Below are 21,714 nucleotides of genomic sequence, written 5' to 3' on the forward strand. Positions count from 1 at the left end.
TGTTTTTCTGTAGAAGTTTTGTAGTTTTGCTTTTAAAATTTAGGTCTACAATCTATTTCAATTTAACACTTGTGTATATGTGAGGAAAAGGTCAAAGATAATTTTTAAAAACATGGGTATCAAGCTGTTCCAAAACAATTCTTTCTCCATTGAAGTATCTTGGCCATCTGTATTAGTTTCCTAGGGCTGCAGTAATCATCACAAACATGGTGGTTTAAAATAATAGAAATTTATTCTCTCACAATTCTGGTGGCCAGAAGGCTGAAATCATGATGTTTGCAGGATTGTACCATAATATTATGCTATTATTTTTCTTTTAAAGAAAATATATAACAAATATGATTGCTAGGTTACTTTAATATAAGAACAGTAGTTTGTAACATACGGAATAGGTATTCCATAGAATATTGACCAGTATTTTAGTACACATTGCCCAATTCAACCATAAATAATACTAGATAGGAAAAAAAATTGTATTAGTTTTCTATTGCTGTTCTAACAAATCATGACCAATTTAATGGTTTAAAACAACAAATTCATTATCATCAAGTTTTAGGGGTCAGATGTCTAAGATGAACCCCTCTGGGCTATAATTAAAGTGTTAGCCGGCTGTGTTCCTTTTGGAGGCTCTAGGGGAGAATCTGCTTGCTTTCTCCATCTTCCACAGGCGGCAGCAGTATCATGCCATAAGGTGGAAGAACTGAGAATTCTAAACCTGTGCATTTGTCATAGTAAGTTATGATTGAATATAGCTTCACATAGAAACTTTTTTTAAAAAAGCAATACTTTCTTATAACATTATACCCCCAAATATATTTGATTCAGCCCCTCCTTAATTCATTCAATGTTTGATACTGTAAAAAGAGATAGAAATGCCCCAGATAGACTTTGTTATAGTCTACTTTGAATGAAGTGTTCTGGAGTATTGAAAATATAGTCTTCTGGGGGAGAATTGGGAAAGGTGATTTGTTTTTGCCTAGAATAATGATTATAGATAGTTGCTGTTCTCCTTATAGTTTTGAAGTCTGTGGAAGCCACAACTCAAAATGACTCACTAAATGCCATGGAGACAGTGAGTAGAAATATTTTGAAAGATACTACCTGAGGGGTTTTGCTCTGAGCCCAATTATGAGCAGACAGGCTTGTCTATGCCTCCCCAGGTATTCAAGGAATTTATGGCAGCACAGGGGCTTCAAATGCAAATTCAATAGTATGGATACTCTATTAATTATAAAACAATAAGTTTATTAATTATAAAACAATAAGTATTAAAAATGCATATAAAAGTAATCTCAATTATCTATTCATGTATATTTTTTGTGGATTAAGATAATATTTAATAATAATATTAAGATAATATTTAATTAATAAATATTTAATATTTAATTAAATATTAATAAATTAATAAATTATAATAAACATATATTTATATATATAAAATAAATATATTTTTAAAAATATATTTATTATTATTATTTTTATTAATATTATTGTATTTATTATTATAATATAATATTATATTATATTTATTAATATTATTATTTTTTATTTAATTTAATTTAATTTAATTTTATTATTTTTATTATTTTTATTTTTATTAATATTATTAAAATATTTTAAAAAATAAAATAAATATATATATTTTTATATAAAAATATATAATATAAATAATAAATTAATAAATTAAATTTAATTAATTAATTAACATTTAATATTTAATGATTATAGTTTTACAAAATATTGAGCATATTCCTGGAGCATTTTATCCATTTGGTGAAATACATTTAAGGAATACAAACAAATTCATGTAATACAAATTAAAAAATGGAAACATTTGAAAAATCAAATGTGGACAATTTCCTTACTTTTCTTGCATGTGTCTATATTCATTAGTGTAAATAACTGAGAATTGTTCATGCAGATTATTTTACTAATTCTAAATCATCGTGTATGCTCTTCTATTAGGATTATTCTAAAAAAACCTTTCACCTTGTTATATGACCTCAATTCCTTCTTCAGATGTCTCAGTCCAAGATTAAATAATGGGATTGATTTTTTTGGTTGGGGAAATAGTTGTCTGGGTAGCTCATTTTTAAGTTCCTACAGTCATTTCTGAGACTTGGGTCAACTTCCCATCTTCATTCCCTGTTATCTCCCAAACTAAATGCTGAGTACTCTTTAATCTTTTTCTCCTAAATCTGCTTCCACTCAGTCTATACTTTGGAATTCCTCTCTCCCCAAACCTAATGGTCAAATGAGACAGGAAGGAAGCTTGAGAGTAACATAGGGTCCCTTTAAGGTGTCTTCTTTTATGGAGATCATTTTTATTCCTGGCTGGATCTTTACTCCAGTGCCCCCTTATTGATGTCCTGTGAGGGACACAGAAAATAATTTTTATGGCACACATGCCATCACAGAAAAGGCTGTGGTTATTCATGCCTATTACCCTGGGTCCTAACCTGCTACTCTGAAGGGATAAACACCTTGGGCTGACCTGTTACCTGTTTTCAGTTGATTTCTTTTCCTGCTGTTGGGGAGCTGTGATTTAGACAAAGAAGGTACTTATCTTTGGGTAACTCCTGGAATAAGATTCTCCTTGGCCTTTTTTCTTTTTTTAACTGGAATATAGAAATTTCAGACAACTATTCCCATTGGTTCATGTTGTTAAGATTTAGGTGCTATCTTCCAAGTAGACACAACTGGAACAGTAGGATTATGTTTCATTTTTCCTACTGAAATATTGCTCTTGACAATTAAGGCATTTTTTTAATTCTTAAAGATTTATTTTTTTGAGGGAGGGAGGGAAGAAGGGAGAGAGAGGGCACAGGAGCTGAGGCAGAGGGAGAGGGAGAGGGAGAAGCAGACGGAGAGGGAGAAGCAGACTCCCCTGCTGAGCAAGGAGCCCGACTCTGGGCCCATCCCAGGACCTTGGAATCATCTAAGCCAAAGGCAGATGCTTAGCCAACTGAGCCACCCAGGTGCCCCTAAAGATTTTATTTTTAAGTAATCTCTACACTCAATGTGGGGCTCATACTCACAAACCTGAGATCCAGTTGCATGCTCCACCCACTGAGCCAGCCAGGTACCCCTTGATGTTTGTGTAAATATCAAGACAGGATAATGTACATAAATGTTCAAAGCATTATTCATAATAGCTGAAAAGTAGAAACAACCCAAATATTCATCCACTGATGATTGTTTTCTTCATTGATGATTTTTTAAATGCGGTATCCATATGGTGAAATACTATTCAGCCATAAATCATGCTCAGTGAAGACACAGCCGGGTGTTGGACATACTATATTAATGGTGGACAAGACTTAAGTTTCTGTTCTAAATTCAATAGTTGTTTTTCCAGTTTGAAGTGATTACCTTAAATCCAAATATAACAGTCCCCCCGACCCCCCAGGTTTAGGGTAGTAAAAGACAAGAATTCTAAGAACTACAGTTAGTAGGAGTATAAATTCTCTTCCCTTTATTCTTAGGATGGCTTGAGTCTTTTTTATCCTTTAGAGGTCAGTTTAACAGAGAAGGCTTCTCACCCTAACTCATGTTGAGTGCCTGTCGTTCTCTGTTCCTCGTTACCATCTAGTCTTTCTTGGAAGTTTACATATTTACATACTTGTTTCTAATCTGTCAGCCTTGTCAGAATATAAGCTCCATGAGAGCAGGTTCCATGTCCACCGTATGACCGCTATATCCCAGGTGCCTTGCACACAAAACTACCGTTTGCTTAATGAAACTTAGGGCCTCTCGTGAAGAGCATATATTTGAAACAAAAACTTTAAAATATGCATTTTTTCTTAGTTTTTTTCCCCAGTTTTATATGTAAATGAAAGAGTTGTTTTTGAGCCTCATTACCGTTGGGCGACGGCTACGTCTTACATAAACGTTTCCTTTGTGTTCTATGGAAGTCCACATTTACAGAATAATTACACCCCCAACCCCCGCCCCTCCCCAGGGCCAGTACCTTACCCACATTTGACCCGTGTTCCTGCCCTAGTTTGAGAGCTTTGGGATTTTTTTTTTTTTTTCCCCTCGCACTGATTTGAACCCTGGCAGCTTGGGCCTAATTTACAAAGCAATCAAGTCTGTAACTGTAAAAGGAAAACCGTGAGGGTGCTCGGTCTCAAAACTTAGTCCCGAAGCTCCTCGTCCGACGAATTCGGCGCGCGTCTGTGCCAGGGCTTTGCCCCACGCGGCGGCCGGCCGTGGGCGGCCTCGGGGACCGCGCGCAGCCGGCCTGCTCCACTGGGGCCACGGCCACGCCGACTTTCCGACTGTTGGGCGCGCCCGTGCGCCTGCGAGGCTGCGGACTCGGAGGTGCGCCTCCGGGGCGTAGCCGGGCGGTTTGAACCAGCGAATCCGCGGCCGCCTACACCTTCCACCTCTGCTCCCCTCGGCAGGCGCGGCGCCGGGCGGCTCGAGCTCGCAGGTCCTGACCCGGTGCCGGGACAGCCCGGGCCGGCCCCTTCTTCCCGGGGGCGGGGGCCGCTGAGGATGAAGTTGACAGAACTGAATCGGGTCTCGAGCCGAGCGCCGAAGCGCAGGCGGAGGGCGGCTCAGCGCGCAGGAGAGGCAGGCAAGTGGCACCGCGCGAAAGGGGCGGGCCGGCTCGGGCGCTCGCATTTCCTGTGACAGGGTCTGCCCCAGCCTCTCCTTCTCCCGCGGCGGCGGGACCATTTCCTGAATCGCTGAAGCGGAGGGAGGACTGGGGCGCGGCCCTACCACTAGCTCCGACGGCGCGGGGGGACGGCCCAGCGAGGGGCGGAGGGCGGGAGGTCGGCCGAGAGCCGGGCAGCGCCGCGGGGGCTGCGGCGCCGGGTCCCGCGCCGGCCCCCGACTGCGACGCGCCCGAGGAAGAGCTGGGGGCCGGGCCGGCCGGCTGCGCGGTCGGCGCCGGAGCATCCCCCCTCCCCGCGTTCCCGAGGTGGTTCGGCCCGAGAGGCCGGCGTCTCTCCCCCAGTTTGCCGTTCCCCCGGAGCGCTCGGGACTTGCCCGTAGTGGTGACGGCGGCAACATGTCCGTGGCGTTCGCAGCCCCGAGGCAGCGAGGCAAGGGGGAGATCACCCCCGCCGCGATCCAGAAGGTGAAGCCTCGCGGGGTCGGGGATGCCAGGCCCATCCCGCCCTCGGGGGCGCCGCCGGGGGCCGGCCCGGGAGTCGGCCGGGCGGGGGGCGGAGGCGGGCCTGCTGGGAGGCGGTCGCGTGTGGGAACCCGAGCCGCGGGCTGTGCCCGAGTGGGCGGCGGAAGGCGGCGAACCAGCCCCCCCACGGAGCCCTTGGCGCCTCTGGGCTCTCTCCTGCGGGCACAAAAGCCCAAGTAGCCGCCGCCGGATTTCTCCGGGGATGGGGCGGCGTTCGGGCGGCGGGGCGCGTGCGCCCGGCGGCGCCGACGGCCGCGCGGGGAAGGGCGGTGTGTGGGAGCCGGCGCCCCCCGCGGCCCCGCGCGCCGCTCCGGAGTTACTTCGGCGTCGCCCCGCCCCGCGCGCCGCGGCCGCCGCCGCTGCCGCACACCCGACCTCGCGTCGCGGGAGGCCGAGGGGAAGTCGCAGCGTGGGTCGCCGCCCTCCGCCGCCCCCCGCCGCGCCGCGCGCTCCCGCCGCCTTGGGGAGCTCCCGGGAGAAGTCGGGGGGACGCCGCAGGCGCCTGAGGGGCGGGCGAAGGAGGCCCCTGTGGACTCGGGGGTCCCCTCCGACGTCCTCGTCCCTTCCGGCTTCACCCCCTAGCCGTGTGCATCTGCGGCAGGTCCGCTCTGAGCGCCTGCGCCGGGTGCTGAGCCTGCAGTGGTGACCGCGGTCTAGCCCCGGAGACCACCCGGCCGTCGTGACCTGGAACGCAGTGGTGCTCCCTGCACGGGGGAGGGGGGTGCTGCCTCGGTCGCTGCTCCGCTGCCTGCCAGCTAGGGACACAAACAAAGCTGCTTTATTGTCCGCTGTCCCTTGTTGCCGATGAGCAAGACCGTAATCTGAATTTTAGTCAACCAGACTTTGAAAAGTTACTTGGTAAATTCGGCAGTTTACCTTAGGTATCGCGGTTCTGTTGTATCCATTGGGATGAAGATGAAAACCGAAGAAAAGTCCACTTTTTCGTACCCCTCAGGCACCGTTGTATGCCGGCAGATTATGTTAACGGGCTTCTGTTGACTGTCACCTTCTTTCTCGCGTGGCATTTGACATTTGCCCAACTGTTGCTTTATTTATTTATTTATTTATTTATTTATTTGAACAAACCGGCCTGTCAGTGCCTGGAAGTGGCGGTAGTTTCATAGAGTGCGTTGGGCTAAGTCTGCAGCCTGGCAAACAGCTCCAAGTACATGCACGAAAGACATGTTTTTGGAGGGATTCATTTTTTTTTTTTTTTTTTTTAATTTTGGACCGTAGAAGAGTCCTAAGGCTGGTTGGTTGGTTTTCAAAGAGTTTTTCTTTTTATTTTTTTTATTTTTTTTTTTATTATTTTTTTTTTTAAATTTATTTATGATAGTCATACAGAGAGAGAGAGAGAGAGAGGCAGAGACACAGGCAGAGGGAGAAGCAGGCTCCATGCACCGGGAGCCTGACGTGGGATTCGATCCCGGGTCTCCAGGATCACGCCCTGGGCCAAAGGCAGGCGCCAAACCGCTGCGCCACCCAGGGATCCCTCAAAGAGTTTTTCTTGCATACATGTTAAGATATTTACTACCAGTGATTACTCAGGAGATGCAGATCAATTAGTTTTCATTCTGAAATGAGAAGAGAAAACGGATTCTAAATTAAGAGCCTTACTTTACAATGTGAGAGATTGATGTTAGAAATGAGACATATTCTCCAGTGAAGTTTGTTAGGTTGAGTATTCAACTGAAGAGATTATGTTGTGAAATCATTAGATTGGACTAATGGATTTTAAAGACTTTTTTTTTCTTTTTTGGCATCCGATGATTCTGTTTAGGAAATAACTGCACTTTTTGGAAGAGCATGTCAATATATTTTTTTTTTTTCTAGCAAGTGAATATTGTGATTCTTATGTGGGAAGAAAGTCACAAGATTCAGTGGATTTTTGTTTTTGATTAAAAGAGCTACATTAAGTTATTGAAGTAGAGTGATTATTGTATTATACTTTATGTTTATCGAGTCTTGGAAATGTAGGACAAGTTCAGGAGGAACATCTACTCCTGTCACTTGACCTTAAGATAAATCTGAGTCTTTAAAATCGTAAGTGATTTGCATAGGATTGTGAGGCTGGCACTAAAACTAACTGGTCTTTTCATTACTATGTCAGTACTTTCCTCAGTGCACCCTTACTTAGATGAATTATTTAATCCTTTAAGCCAATACTGCTTTGAATTGTTATAAGACAGTAGAATGATAAGTTGATATGCTTTTTGTTTTTAAACTCTTGGGACAACTTAATTTATAAGGTAAGCTTGTAAAGTCTGTAACGAATACATATTCATAGAAATTATCGTATTTGATTATTCCGTATTTGGTATATGAACCACAGAACCATACTGTATAACACTTGGAAACTAGCCAGCTATCTCCTCAAGCTTTATGGGCTTATATTTTCATGTATTCATTGTGGATAAGGACAAAATGTTTCTTTACTCCTGCAGAGCGTAAGAATGACGCAAAGTTAGCTTTGACCCTTACCTTTTAGTCTTAACAGGCTAAATCTTATATTACAAGTAGCAGAAGTAATAAAATGTTTGAATACAAAAGAAACTCGTTTAGGGCTTCAGGTAATAATTTAAGGGGAGAATAATTGGAATATAGTTCTTTGAAAATTACTGATTAAACATATCATTCCGGGGGTGTAGAATAAGACTTAAAAGAACTGAATAGATTCAGTTCCTTTATGAATAAACATTTCTAGAAATCTGAAGGATTTAAAAAAAAATTTATGTGATGCACTACGTTTATAATAAACTTTTTCTAATTTTATTTCAGATGTTGGATGAAAATAACCATCTTATTCAGTGTATAATGGACTATCAGAATAAAGGAAAGACCTCAGAGTGTTCTCAGTAAGAATGATATGAAAACATTTTTTGTATTCATTTTTTTGTGTTGGTTAATTTTTTACTTTTCTTTTTAATAACAGCTTTATTTAGATATGATTCACGTGTCGTACAATTCACTCATTTTAAGGTTACAATTTAAAGCTTTTGGTATAGAGTCGTGTCATCATCACTGCAGTCCGTTTTAGAACACTTTGATCATCTCCACCCTATGCCCATTAGCAGTAACTTTCCATTCCCACATCCTAATCCCTCACCCTCTGACGGCTGCTAATCTGCTTTCAGTCTGTGTAGACTGGTCTATTATGGTCATGTCATATAAATGGCTTCATACAATATGTGGTCGTCTTTGAGTTCTTTTCCTTAGGATAATATTTTCCAGGATTCATCAGTGTTGAAGCATGTATCAATACTTCCTTTCTGTTGCTGAATAATTTTTCATCGTATGGTTGTACCATGTTTTATTTATCCATCAGTAATAGACATTTGTGTTTTCATTTCTTGGCTATTATGAATACTTCTATGAACATTAATGTACACTTTTTTGTGTGACTTTTCCTGATTTTTACAAAAGAAAAATTTGTTCTTTGGGATGCAGTGGATTTTTTTCTTTTTCTTTTTTTTTGGTCTTTTAAATACTTATCCTGCATTGTAAAATAATGACTTCAAATTTGTGGGTAGTCTGATCTGTGGAAAAGTTAGCTCTTCACACATATAGGATATTTAGTGAACATCCGTATATGTAGTTGAGAAAGCAAAGCTTATATCTTTTTTTTTTAATTATTTTTATTTATTTATTTATGATAGTCACAGAGAGAGAGAGAGAGAGGCAGAGACATAGGCAGAGGGCGAAGCAGGCTCCATGCACCGGGAGCCCGACGTGGGATTCGATCCCGGGTCTCCAGGATCGCGCCCTGGGCCAAAGGCAGGCGCCAAACCACTGCGCCACCCAGGGATCCCCGCAAAGCTTATATCTAATAAATAGAGAATGGTTATCATTCATAAGAACCAAACTTGTAATTTTAGTGATGTGTCAGAAGTAAATGGTATCTTTAATAGAATCCAACGTAGTGGAACAAGTTGAATGTTTTATCGAAAGTCCCTAGAATAGCGCTGTCGAGTAGAAATATATTGCAAGCCACATATGTAATTTTACATTTGCTGGTAGACACATTAAATAAGTAAAAGGAGACAGGAGAAACTAATTTTAATAATATATTTTACTTAAGCCATTATTTCCAAAAAGTATCACTTTAGTACATAATCAGTATAAATATATTAATGAGACTGTTTATATTCTTTTGTTTCATACCTAGTCTTTGGAATCTCTTGCGAATCTTGCTCTAATAACACATCATTTTGAACTAGCCACATCCTGTGCTACCAAGTGGCAACTTTACTGGACAGTACAGCTCTAAAATCTTTTATTCCCACCATTGTTTTGTAACATATCTGTCTTTACTAGAGATCTCACGGGTCTCTCAAGTAGATTATCCCAGCAGCCCAGAGTCTTGCCTCTGCATGTGCTTTCCTGCTGGGCTGAACTTTTGCTATCACTTGATTCCCCTTTATCTAATTTCGAGTCTCTCTTTGTTACTTGGTCGTTTTCCTTGTTGTTTTCATATCATTTTTGAAATGAAAAAGTCATGTAGGGTCATTATAAAAAGAAAATCATAACGTATAAAAGTTGGTAGAGAGAAAAGCAAGTCATGTTTTACCTTCCACTCATATGCTTCTCCCCTCTCCATAGGGGTAACCACTTTTAATTGTTCAGTACCTATCCTTCTAAACATTTTTTTTGTGCATTTGCACACAATGACATTCATATCATATGAATAAATCATATCATTTATTTATGTATTTATTTTTAACAGGTTTTTTTTTTAAGATCTTATTTATTTATTCATGGGAGACACACACAGAGAGAGAGAGAGAGAGAGGCAGAGACACAGGCAGAGGGAGAAGCAGGCTCCCTGCAGGGAGCTCGATGTGGGACTCGATCCTGGGACTCCAGGATCATGCCCTGGGCTGAAGGCAGGCACTAAACCTCTGAGCCACTCAGGGATCCGGTATAACTATATAAATACATTTAGGTAAATGTTTTGTTTTTTAATAGGTTAGAATTTTATAAATGGGATGTCTGGGTCAAAGATCATGCAGATTGCCAAATTACCTTGCAAAAAGGTTATATTGGTTTTCTTTCTTCCAGTCAGATTTCAGAGCCTTGGTTTTCAGCATCCTCTGCCAGCATTGGAGATTAGTAGTCTTTCAAAAATTTTTGCATATCTGGTTGGTGAAAAGTGGTATCTTTTCTAAAACTTTTTATTTTGAAATAATTTCACTCTTGAGAAAAGTCTTAAAGAAAGTAGAAGGGATGCCAGCTGTTGAGCATCTGTCTTGGGCTCAGGGTGTGATCCCAGGATCCGGGATTGAGTCCCACATCGGGCTCCCTGCGAGGAGCCTGCTTCTCCCGCTGCCTTTGTCTCTGCCTCTCTCTCTATGTGTCTTTTATGAATAAATAAATCTTAAAAAAAAAAGGATAAGAAATTCCTGTATGCCTTAATTTTCATTTTCTTCCCGATATCATTCATATCTTCTCCATATTGTTTCACAGAGACATTTGATAATAGGTTGCACATGACTTTATCTTACGTTCAATTACCTGTGTGTATTTCATAAAATCAGACATAACTTCTTAAATAATCAGTATAATTGTTAGAATTAAGAATAGAATTATCTTCAGACTTCTTTAAAATTTTGCTACTTGTCCCATTAATGTACTTTTTTCAGGTTTAGGGTCCTGTGCAGGATCAGATGTTGCATTTAATTGTCACATGCCTTGATTATACCTTTGATCTGAAACCATTCTTCAGTCTGTTATCTTTCATGTTGTTGATGTTGAAGAATACATAGCGTTTATTTTGTGGAATGTCCCTCATTTTGGCTTTGACTGGTATTTCTCCTTGATTAGATTATGTTATGCACTTTTGGCAGGAGCATCACAAATAAATGGTGTTGTGTCCTTCTTGGTGCATTCTCAAATAGCTGTATGATAGTGATTTGTCCTAGTATTTGTGAGAATCTTAATCAGTTACGGTGAGACCTGCCAGTTTATCAACTGTAAAGTTATTATTTTTCTCTTTTTAATTCATATGTATCTTCTTAGGCAAATACCTTGAGACATATACATAATGTTTCTCCTTGTCCTTTAAAAAAATATTTATTTTTTAATTTCAATTTTTATTATTTTTAAAAGATTTTATTTATTCATGAGAGACACACACAGAGAGAGAGAGAGAGAGAGAGAGAGAGAGGCAGATGGAGAAGCAGGCTCCACACAGGAAGCCTGACGTGGGACTCGATCCCAGGTCTCCAGGATCATGCCCTAGGCTGAAGGCGGCGCTAAACCGCTGAGCCACCCGGGCTGCCCCTCTTGTACTTTTTTTTTTAAGCATTTATTTAAGTATTCACCATCCAATGATCCTTGATTGAAACTCTTATTACTATGGTGGTTGCCAAATGGTGACTAAATCAGTCATTCCTTCTACATTTATTTGAAATCCTACTTTAAGGAAAACATTTCTCATTCTCTGCCCCCATTCACTCATTCATTTATTTATATCTGAATGGATTTATGGATTCTTACTATAATTCTTTAAGTTATAATGTTATCCTATTTTCTTTTTAAGTTGTCCCTAATGTTGGCCACTGGAGCCCCTCAAGCTGGCTTTTTGATTTGTATTCATTATTTTTTGAGCATTTTTAAAAAATTTTCTTGCACTACAAAATATTCTAGGCTTATCTTGTTCTTTTTCCTGTCCCATTTTGGAATTGCCTATTTCTCCAAGCCCTGGTTCTTTTTAGAGAATGATATTTAGAAACTTAGGTCTGAGTATTTTATTTTCTAGTCACTTGTACATTTTGCATCTTATATGACAATTTCCACTACTTTTATGTGTATTGTTTCTTCAGTGAGTCATGTCTGTTTATATTTCAAAATATTCTCTAAAAATTAATTAATTAGCTGATCTATTCCTTAGTTTAACTATGGATAATCATCAGTGGTAAGGAGATCACTGCCTCGAATTGGCCATGGGATGATAAAAGTCGACAGGCTCTGATTAGGATACTTATTTTCACCTGTGGCTTTTTCAACTGTCAGAGGATTTTGTGGCATAGGACTGGTTCAGTTTCTTAAAGGACCCAGTAGTGCATGGCTTGGATAGAAAGTGTTCAGATCTAGAATGAGCCTTTCCAACTTGAGTCAGAAGAAGTTTGTATTGCTTTATTCTTTATATTCTTAGCTTTTTTTGTGTATATATGATCATTTCTTCCTTCTGCATATTGGAATAGACCTCATTTTCTCACATATTTGGTGCAGATGGGGCTTACATTGATTTAGATATAGTCTTATATTTTGCTCTTCCTGACGGATTTAATTTCATTTTTAGAGTTCTTTAGATACTCTTTCTTTATCAAGTTGTTTGTGAGTAAAGAGAAAAAAATTCCTCCTCTCAACCTTAAATGTTCTCATTTCTTGCATTAGGAGAAAGCAAAGGAAAATGAAGAGGAACAGTAAACGACAGGCATCTAGGAACTGATAGTTCAATTTTAATTAAACAATTCCTTAAGATGTGATAACTTTGCTTGGAACAGTTATTTGATGTAAAATAACTATTTTTTATGAAAGTATTATATGAATTATAGAAAATTTAAAGACACAGGTAACATAAAAATTACATAACAAACACTGTATCTCACCATCTAAAGATTTTTCACTGGTAACATCTACATACATGTGCACACATTCCTTTTATGTTCAATAAAAGTAAATCACTTGTGGAGCTCTTATGCAAAAACCCTATTCCTTTTTAAATTCTGATAACATATGTGTGAGAATGTACTATTGCTCTGTTATAGTTTCTGGGTATTTTCTAAAATAACATATTTACTTAAATCAGACTTTATTTTTGTATTTCATTATAAGTACTTCAGGGTGTCCTAGAAGTGATTTTCATGGAAAAAAATTGTATTAATCATTATATAGAAGAATGTAGTTTTAAATATCTAGTTAGGAAGATGACTTTTATTCTTTAAATTTTATTTCTGTTGTCTTATAAATCTAATCTTCACAGCTTCTTGGTAAAGGTTTTTTGTTAAAAATGAGATCTGACTTTTTCAGATTCATTTTTTAATTATATGCATAAGTTTAACAGTGGATATTTTACCTTACTCCAGATAATTGATGTAGTGGTTCTTAGTGGAATCTTTGGGAAGTGGAACTGACCCTCATTTAATATGTTGATAATTATGGGTGTTTTGGAATATCTGCCACTATTTATTAGGAAGTTACCATCATCATACAATGTTAAATATGTTTATATTTACCCTTGTTATTTATACTCCGTTTTCTTAATACAGACTGTTTTAGAGCTAATAAACATACATTAAAAAAACTAAATTGCTTCAGTGATAAATGTAATAGTATATACAGAGTAAATTTTCAGAGGAAAATGTTTAATATTTATAGAAGAATCTACTTTTTATTATTTCAGTAGAGTCCACTAAAGCCAGATTCTTCTGGAATGTTTGCTTATTGCTTTGTAGGTGATGTATACACAAACTTGTAAAAGAATATGAGTATATACTACTTTTTCAATAACTTTCATCTTTGGGTCTTAAATGATCTTAGAAAAAGCTTATTTTGATGAATGCTGTAGAAATAATGCAGTTTACAAGAAAGAAAACCTACTGAAGTTAGATAAGATACCTTATATTAGGTAAAATATTCGGGGCTCTTGGTGCAATTGGAGTAATTTGAATGGGTTTTTGGATTATATATTACTGTATTGATCTTAATTTTTTGTACAGTGGTTGCATATGGGAATTTCCTTGTTTTTGGGAAATCAACACTGAAGTGTTAGAAGTAGTGGAGTAATATGTCTGTAATGACTCTCACAAGGTTTTTTAAAAAAAGCTGTTCTGAGTATGTGTATGTGTGCTTGCATGTGTGTACATATTGGTGTGTATGTTTACAAATGGAGTAAGACAAATGTGAAATGCCGGGGATCCCTGGGTGGCTCAGCAGTTTAGCGCAGCCTTCAGCCCAGGGCATGATCCTGGGTACCAGGGATCGAGTTCTGCATCGGACTTTCTGCGTGGAGCCTGCTTCTCCCTCTGCCTGTGTCTCTGCCTCTCTCTCTGGAATAAATAAATAAAATATTTTTTAAAAATGTGAAATGCCAAGGATTGGGGAGGGTGAGGGAAAGATACTTGGGAATTCTTTATACTGTTCTTAAAACTGTAAGTTCAAGATTATTTCAAAAATAAAAGTTAAAAAGATTTAGTTTGGGGAAATGTCCTAAAACTGAAGTACTCCATAAAAGATGCTGTATTTATAGATATTTAGAACTACAAGGGACTTTGGAGATCTATTTTTAACTCCCATTATTTTACAAAGGAGGCCTTAGGAGCATGGCAGATTAGATTTAACAGTATTTTAAGATGGACTTGTTAAGTACTAATCAGCATGACTAAAATTTTTTCTTAAAGGGTCATGAGGAAGCCATAGTCTCTTAGTAAGTTTTGTTATTTTTATTTGTGCAGGGTGGTCAGCAAATTTCATATCTGAATACTTTAAAGCCATATTCTCAGAAAAGACACTTAAAGGAGTAGACTTTGAAGTGAATTTTATGTTCTAATTAAAAATGGCTAAATAGTTTTAAAAAATGGCAAGATTTTGGAACCCTATACCTTAAATTCCATTCAGGATCTTCACAGAATAATGAAATGGTTCCAGCTAGTGGTGCCTGTTAGCGCTGTTTTAAGAATTTTGACAACATAATTAACCATTATGAATAATTCAGTACAATACAATAACTCCTGGTCCTCTTTTGTCTGAGGATCACTGTAACAAACATTATATCATGTTTAATTGAGCAACATAGTGTAATACGTGAGGAGAAGCATTAAGATTCTAAACTTGTTTTTTAACAACAAAGTCATAAAAGGAAACAAACACTTTGGGAAGTATTGGTTATGTCTGTTACCTTGATTGGGGTGATGGTGTCACAGGTGTTTGCATATGTCCAAACTCATCAAATTGGACAAGTTAAATATGTGTCGTTCTTTTTTTATATTGGTTATACCTCAATAAATCTGTAAAAAATAAAAAATGAGCATAAACTTGTTAGGAAAATCAAGGGTCAGTGAGAAGTTGTTTTTCCTCTAATAAGAAAAAAGTAGTGAAACCAGTTCTAATAGAAAAAAATAATGCTGCAAAAGATTTCCTAGGATTCCTTATGTGATGTATAGATAATGATTTTATATGTGATCTGTATTATTATTTAAATATTTTATTTATTTATTCATGAAAGACACAGAGAGGGAGAAAGGCAGAGACATAGGCAGAGGGAGAAGCAGGCTACATGCAGAAAGCCCAATGTGGGACTCGGTCCTGGGACTCCGGGATCACGTCCTGAGCCAAAGGCAGACGCTCAACTACTGAGCCACCCAGGCATCCCTGAGATCTGTTTTAGAAGACTTTATTTAGCTGAATAAAATTCTTTTATCTTATTTTCATTATTTTAATTTGTGTATAATGTTCCTAGGTAAACAAAATTCTAAAACAGCCTAACAATTTAGTATAGGATTTGTAAGTTTTTATTTGGAGGGTTTACAAACATTAGTAACTGAATCACTACCAATTTGCAGAGTTAGCAAAACTAATTCATAAGATTACAATGAGCATGTTTAGCCACTTTGTTGCAGTAGTGAGAATTTGCTTTGTTTTATAAAGTTAATTCTTAATGGTATTAGTGTCCAGTTATTTTGTCTCATATTACATATATATGTCTCTCTCTCTCTCTATATATATATATGTTATTTGTAAGTAAACATGTCTATTATCTTCTTTAATGCTGAGCCCTAACAGATGGGCAGCATAACTGTAGCAGGCATAAATTGTTGGTCACTGCTGCCAGAGAAAGAAAAAGTTTATGTGATTTCTGCCTCCTTCCTGACATTTTCTGTTAGGGTTTGAGGGTTTTGGCAATATGAAATTGGCGGGGGGAGGGGGGGGGGAAGAGGAGTAGCATGTCCGTTTTGTTGAATTCCTTCATTCTGGGTCTCTTTTTGGAAAGCATATGTGCAGTGTATAGAGCTGGTACATATCTCAGTTATTCCATTTCCTGAGCTGCGCAAATATTGTACATGTTACTAACTTTTCAAAACCTCACTTGTCTCATCTGTAAAATGAAGAAAGTAAGAACTTTTACCTCAGTGTGGGTTTGAGAATTGACTGAAACATATGAGTATATATAAAACAACTATAACAATATCTAGCACATGGTAAACTCTTTATGTGTATTATTATCTTTGAATGTATTTATTATTTGGAATTATTTTGCAGAGGAACTAGGAAAAATTGAAGTGCTATTGATGTTCAGGTAACATAAATCTTTTATTAAACTTGGGAAATAACTAGAATGCTAATTTGTATTGAAGCAGATAGGAAGAAAATTATTTTTAAATATTGATATTTGTTTTGTTTTAATAGGTATCAGCAGATGTTGCATACGAACTTGGTCTACCTTGCTACAATAGCAGATTCTAATCAAAATATGCAGTCTCTTTTACCAGCAGTAAGTACCTTTAAAATAGTATAAAGTAGACAAAATCTTTTAGACTTATGTACAGGATAACACATTTTTGTTTAGTGATTTTTAAGTTTTGTTTAGTAAATTCTGCCCTTTGCGAACATAAGGGTATTCTATGTGATCTAAAAGCTTCATTGTTTTGCCTTCATATTGAATTTGAGTTAATTCACCTAGAATTGATTCCCTCCCTGAAGAAGTTATATCCATCCATCCATTTACCCACATACCCACCCACCTGCCTACCTACTTACTTAATTATTTTCATCTATAATTGCAGATATAATTTATGAGTAAGTCTATAGTATTTCAAAGCAAAACCCAGGCATCATATACTTTCCTTGGCAAGTACTTCAGTATGCATCTCTAGCAGAGAAGAAGCATTATTCCACCCAAAAGATTAACCAGAATTTCTTAATGTTTTATAATACCCAGGCTATCTTCGGTTTTCATTGATTATCTTAAGAGCACCCAAATGTTTTTTTTTTTTGTTTTTATTTTATTTTATTTTATTTTATCTTATTTTATTTATTCATGAGAGACACAGAGAGACAGAGAGACAGAGACAGAGAGACAGAGATAACAGGCAGAGGGGAAAGCAGGCTCCATGCAGGGAGCCTGATGTGGGACTCGATCCCAGGCCCCCAGGATCACACCCCGGGCTGAAGGCAGCACTAAACTGCTGGGCCACCAGGGCTGCCCACACCCAAATGTTTAAACGATTGTTTGCTGCAGAATCCAGACAAGATCCACATGTTGCATTGGTTGATACATGTCTTAAGTTTCTTTTAATCTATATCAGTTTATCTTTTTTATTCTCTGTTTATTTGTTGAAGAAACTGGGTCATATTTATAGAGTTTCTCACATTCTAGATTTGGCTAATTGTATCCTCATGGTCCTTTAATGTGTTCTTCCATTTCATCTCTTATTTCCTATAAACTGGTAATTAGGTAGAGAGGCTTGATTAGGGTTAGGTTTTGTGTTTTGTGTTAGGAATATTTCATTGAGGGGCACCTGGGTGGCTCAGTCAATTAAATGTCTGACTCTTGATCTCAGGTCAGATATTGATCTCATGGTCATGAATTTAAGCCTTGAGTTGAACTGCACTTGTCTATTGTATCACATCAGGAGGAACATTTTGGTTGTTCCATTTTTAGTAATGTTAAGATGGGATGGGACCTCTGGTTCCATTTTTAGTAATGTTAAGATGGGATAGAATGTCTGGCTGGCTCAGTCAGTAGAACATGTGACTCTTGATCCCAGGGACGTGAGTTCAAGCTCCAGTTTGGGGCGTGAAGTCTATTTAAAAAAAAAAAAAAAAAAAAAAAGATGGATCCATGGGTACAGTTGATACTGGCCTGATGAATCTATTACAAAGTTCCCCATCAACCTTTGACTTAATGGTTTTAGCAGTCATTAATGCTTGTTGATCAGATCTATTATTTCACATTGAGATCATGATGAATTTCTAATTTTACAGTTCCTCCTGCATTTATTAGCTGTACTTCTTTTAAAAAAGAAAAACTTCTTTCCTCAAGTATTTGGTTATTCTGAGATAGAGAGTCCCTATATGAGAATCATGATTAAAGATTGGTTTCTATCCTCTTAATCAGTTTTCAAAATAACAAGCTGGCCCCTAGCAATCTGACCAGTGATATTTTTTTTATTGTCATCTAAACATTCACGTTTTTATATTTTTAATGTGTGTAAGTCCATTGCATCATTCTTTTTGATACTTCAGGTTGTCTCCTCTTTGGTCAGTGAGAGGCTGTTCATTTGGCTGCTGTGTCCATCTGACATGATTCAAGTATTATTGTACAGCTTCTATTCTTTCAGGATTTGAGAGAGCTGTGACTATATTTTCTGCCCCGGAACTATTCTGCCTCAGCTATTTTTTCAAGCAGCGCTTTTTTCACTGTGAATTGATACCTAGAGACCCCAATTTGGATGTTTGGGGCATTCATTATTACTGGGTTTTCTTTGTTTTTTTGGTATTTTTGGTGAATAGAACTAGTAAACATGTTTTTTAGAAAAAGAAATAACATGTTGAATTAGTGATATTTCCCTTCAGGAATTAGCTTTGATTTTATATATTATTTCTTGTCTTATTCTAAGAATCTTGGTACCTTAATGGCATTATCATGTTAATTTATTTGCTTTATACATGTATAAAGTAATTTCAATTTAACAATACCAAGATTGCCACTAATAAGATGATGTTTGTCTTTAGGGTATATCCCACTGGGAATATATATATATAATCAATACATTTCTTTTTGAATCTGAAATAATTCATGTGATTATTACTATGAACTTGATTACTAGCTAGGTGGAATTTGTTTTTGTGAATGGTGTGAGAAGTGGGTTCAATTTCATTTGTTTACGTACGGGTAGATTTCTGTCCCAGCATTATTATCTATTGGAAAAACAAAACAATGACTTTTCTCTATTTTGTCAGGCCACCCATATGTGTGGTTCTCTGTCTGATCTCTATTCTGTCCCATTGGTCTGTTTTTATAAATTCCACTATCTTGTCACACTTGTCATAGTCTTCTAAATCTTGATGTATGTTAGAGAAGTTCTTTACTACTTAATGTTTTTCAAGAATATCTTGGCTATTAGTCCTTTGCATTTCCATATATGCTTAAAAACCAGCATGCCCAACACAATCCTGTTGTGATTTTCATTGAGATTCTTTGACTAAATTAATTTGGGGAGAATTTATATCTTCACAATATTGAGTCTGTCAAATCATGATCATTGCATATATTTTCATTTTTTTAATCCTGTAAATATCTTTCAATGAAGTTTTATGATTTTCCCTGCAGAGGATTTACGCATCTCCCAATGGATTCACTGTTAGGCACTTCATATTTTTTGAGGCTATTTTAAGAGTCTTGATTTTTTAAGTTTTATTTTCTAACTGCATTTGCTATTTACATGGAAATGCGCAATTGATACTGAGTTTCACAGTCTTGTTCAACTCTTATTTCTAACAATTTTTCTGTAGATACCTTCTATTTTCTGTATTCACGAACATATTTGTGAATAATGAGTTTTGTTTCTTTCTTGCCAATCCTTACATCTTTTATTTCTTTCTCTTGCCTTACTTTTCTGGCTAGGACCTCCACTACATTCCTGAATAGAAGTGGTGATAGAGGACAACTTTATCTTGTTCCTGATCACAAAGGGAAAGCTTTCACTCTTTGACCATTAATAAGTATGATGTTTGCTGGAGTTTTTTGTAGATGCCTTTTATCAGATTAAGGAAGTTCCCTTCTGTTTCTGTTGTGCTAAGTAAGAGTTTATATCTTGAATGGATGTTAAATTTTATTAAATACTTTTATTGCATTTAATGAGATGATCATAATTTTTCTTTTAATCTGTTAATGTGGCGAATTACATTGATTTACTTTTTAATGTGCAATCAATCTTGCATTCTTGTAATTAACCTTTTTCATGGCCCACTTGGTCATGATCTTTGGTTTGGTTTGGTTTGGTTTGGTCATGGTCTTTAAAAAAATTGATGTATTCAGTTTGTTAAAATTTTGATCACAATTTTTATGTCTTTGTTCTTGAGTGTAATTGACCTTTAATTTTCCTTTTTTATAATGCATTTGTCGGGGTTTTATTTTGAGGTTATTTTGGTTTTATAAAATGAATTGGAGAATGTTCCTACTTTTTCTTATCTGGAATAATTTGTATGATAGAGCTATTGTTCTTAAATGATTGGTGTACTTCTCTAGAAAAGCCATGTGAGTCTGGAGTTTTCTTTGTGGGAAGGCTTTTGTTTACTAACTCAATTTCTTTATTGGTCTTTGGACAATTTAAAACATATATTTTGTGAGTTGCCTATTTTGGTAAATTGTGCTTTTTAGCATTTACTAAATTTTCAAATTTATTGCCGTATAGTTCATGAAATAATCTTGTCTTTCTAATGTCCTCAGCATCTATGGTGATATTTTCTTTTTTATTTTTTAACATAGTTTATTTGTGCCTTCTCTTTTAAAATGTTTTGATATTCTTGCCAGTTGTTTATCTTTTTTTTTGTCTTTTCAAGGAATCAATTTTTGACTTTTATTTTTGCTGTGACAGCATTTCTCAAACTTCTTGTTCTCAGAACCCCATTATACTTAAAAATTACTGAGGACTCTGAAGAACTTTATATGGGTTATATATATATTGATATATTTGTAAATTTTCCTCAGTTTTTAAATTAAGACTGAGAAAGTTTTTAAAGTGTTTATCAGCTCATTTAGAATGAACAATAATGAACCCATTACATGTTAATGTAAATAATGTTCTTTAAAGGAAAAATAACTCTTTTAGAACAAGTTTAAGTAGGAAAGGAGTAGCATTGTTTAATAATTTAGCACATTTCATTTAAATGTCTGACTTAAAACAGGTATATTCTCTTATGTTTCTGAATTCAATCTGGTATAAAATGTCTTGGTTGAAATAGAAAAATATCCTTTTTCACTCAGATATGGAATTGGAAAAGGGAAAACTATTTTAATAGCGTTTTCATATTGTACAATAATCTTCTTTGATAGTACAGAGGATTTCAACAAGTGTTTCTAAAGGTTTTTTGCGATACGGAATCTGAAACAATATCAATAGATTTTTCTTATTCTGGTATATTAGAGTTCATTGGTCTGTCCTGCATTTTGGATGGATCTTCTATCATGTATAATTTTGTAACATGCTTTGGTCATTTGGAAAATAGAAGTGCATTGAGTTATGTACATCTAAATATTTACGTATTTCATTATATGATACCAAAAACCACATTTGTTTAAATCACCACCAGTCTCATCAGAAGTTAAGTATTGGGATGCTGTCAAACTCAAGATTGTAGATAGAAGTTTGCCAAATTCCCAATTCTTGCTTGAAAAGTCAAACTTAATCATTGGCAAGAAATGCTGTCAGTTATTTTCCAGGCTTAATGTGTTAATTTTTGAGCAAATGTCTGCCAGAAACCCAAGCCTGGGTAAGTCTAGTTTGTCTAGCAGTAGTTCTTTGAATTAAAAATGGAGTTCCATAAAAACTGTATGGATCAGCAAG

At 37.2% G+C, this 21,714-nt stretch overlaps 2 protein-coding genes and 1 long non-coding RNA gene across 7 annotated transcripts in view; 1 reads left to right on the top strand and 2 right to left on the bottom strand.

Annotated features, from left to right (window-relative positions):
* The window catches only part of PSMA8 (proteasome 20S subunit alpha 8), a 123,427-nt gene that overhangs the window by 53,650 nt on the left and 48,063 nt on the right, over positions 1-21,714 (bottom strand). The gene's annotated exons all lie outside the window — the stretch shown is intronic.
* SS18 (SS18 subunit of BAF chromatin remodeling complex) overlaps positions 4,435-21,714 on the top strand; it is an 80,956-nt gene continuing 63,676 nt past the window's right edge. For 2 of the 5 annotated variants that reach the window (XM_025429266.3, XM_025429269.3), the window contains exons 1-3: positions 4,930-5,089; positions 7,925-8,001; positions 16,553-16,637. In XM_025429266.3, the coding sequence (XP_025285051.1) occupies positions 5,021-5,089; positions 7,925-8,001; positions 16,553-16,637 (231 nt within the window). In that variant the 5' untranslated portion in view covers positions 4,930-5,020. Of the gene's footprint in view, positions 4,583-4,929; positions 5,090-7,924; positions 8,002-16,405; positions 16,443-16,552; positions 16,638-19,851; positions 19,871-21,714 lie in introns of those variants that run through there. The other 3 variants (XM_025429270.3, XM_025429267.3, XM_049112815.1) reach the window with 3 other exon arrangements.
* Positions 6,640-21,714, bottom strand: part of LOC125755467 (uncharacterized) — a 53,135-nt gene continuing 38,060 nt past the window's right edge. The window contains exons 2-3 of the long non-coding RNA XR_007412097.1: positions 15,045-15,153; positions 6,640-6,720 (exon numbers count right to left, since the gene is read on the bottom strand). This is a non-coding gene — a long non-coding RNA (uncharacterized LOC125755467). The remainder of the gene's footprint in view (positions 6,721-15,044; positions 15,154-21,714) is intronic.

This window comes from Canis lupus, chromosome 7, assembly GCF_003254725.2.
Source record: "Canis lupus dingo isolate Sandy chromosome 7, ASM325472v2, whole genome shotgun sequence".
Taxonomy (NCBI): Eukaryota; Metazoa; Chordata; class Mammalia; order Carnivora; family Canidae; genus Canis; species Canis lupus.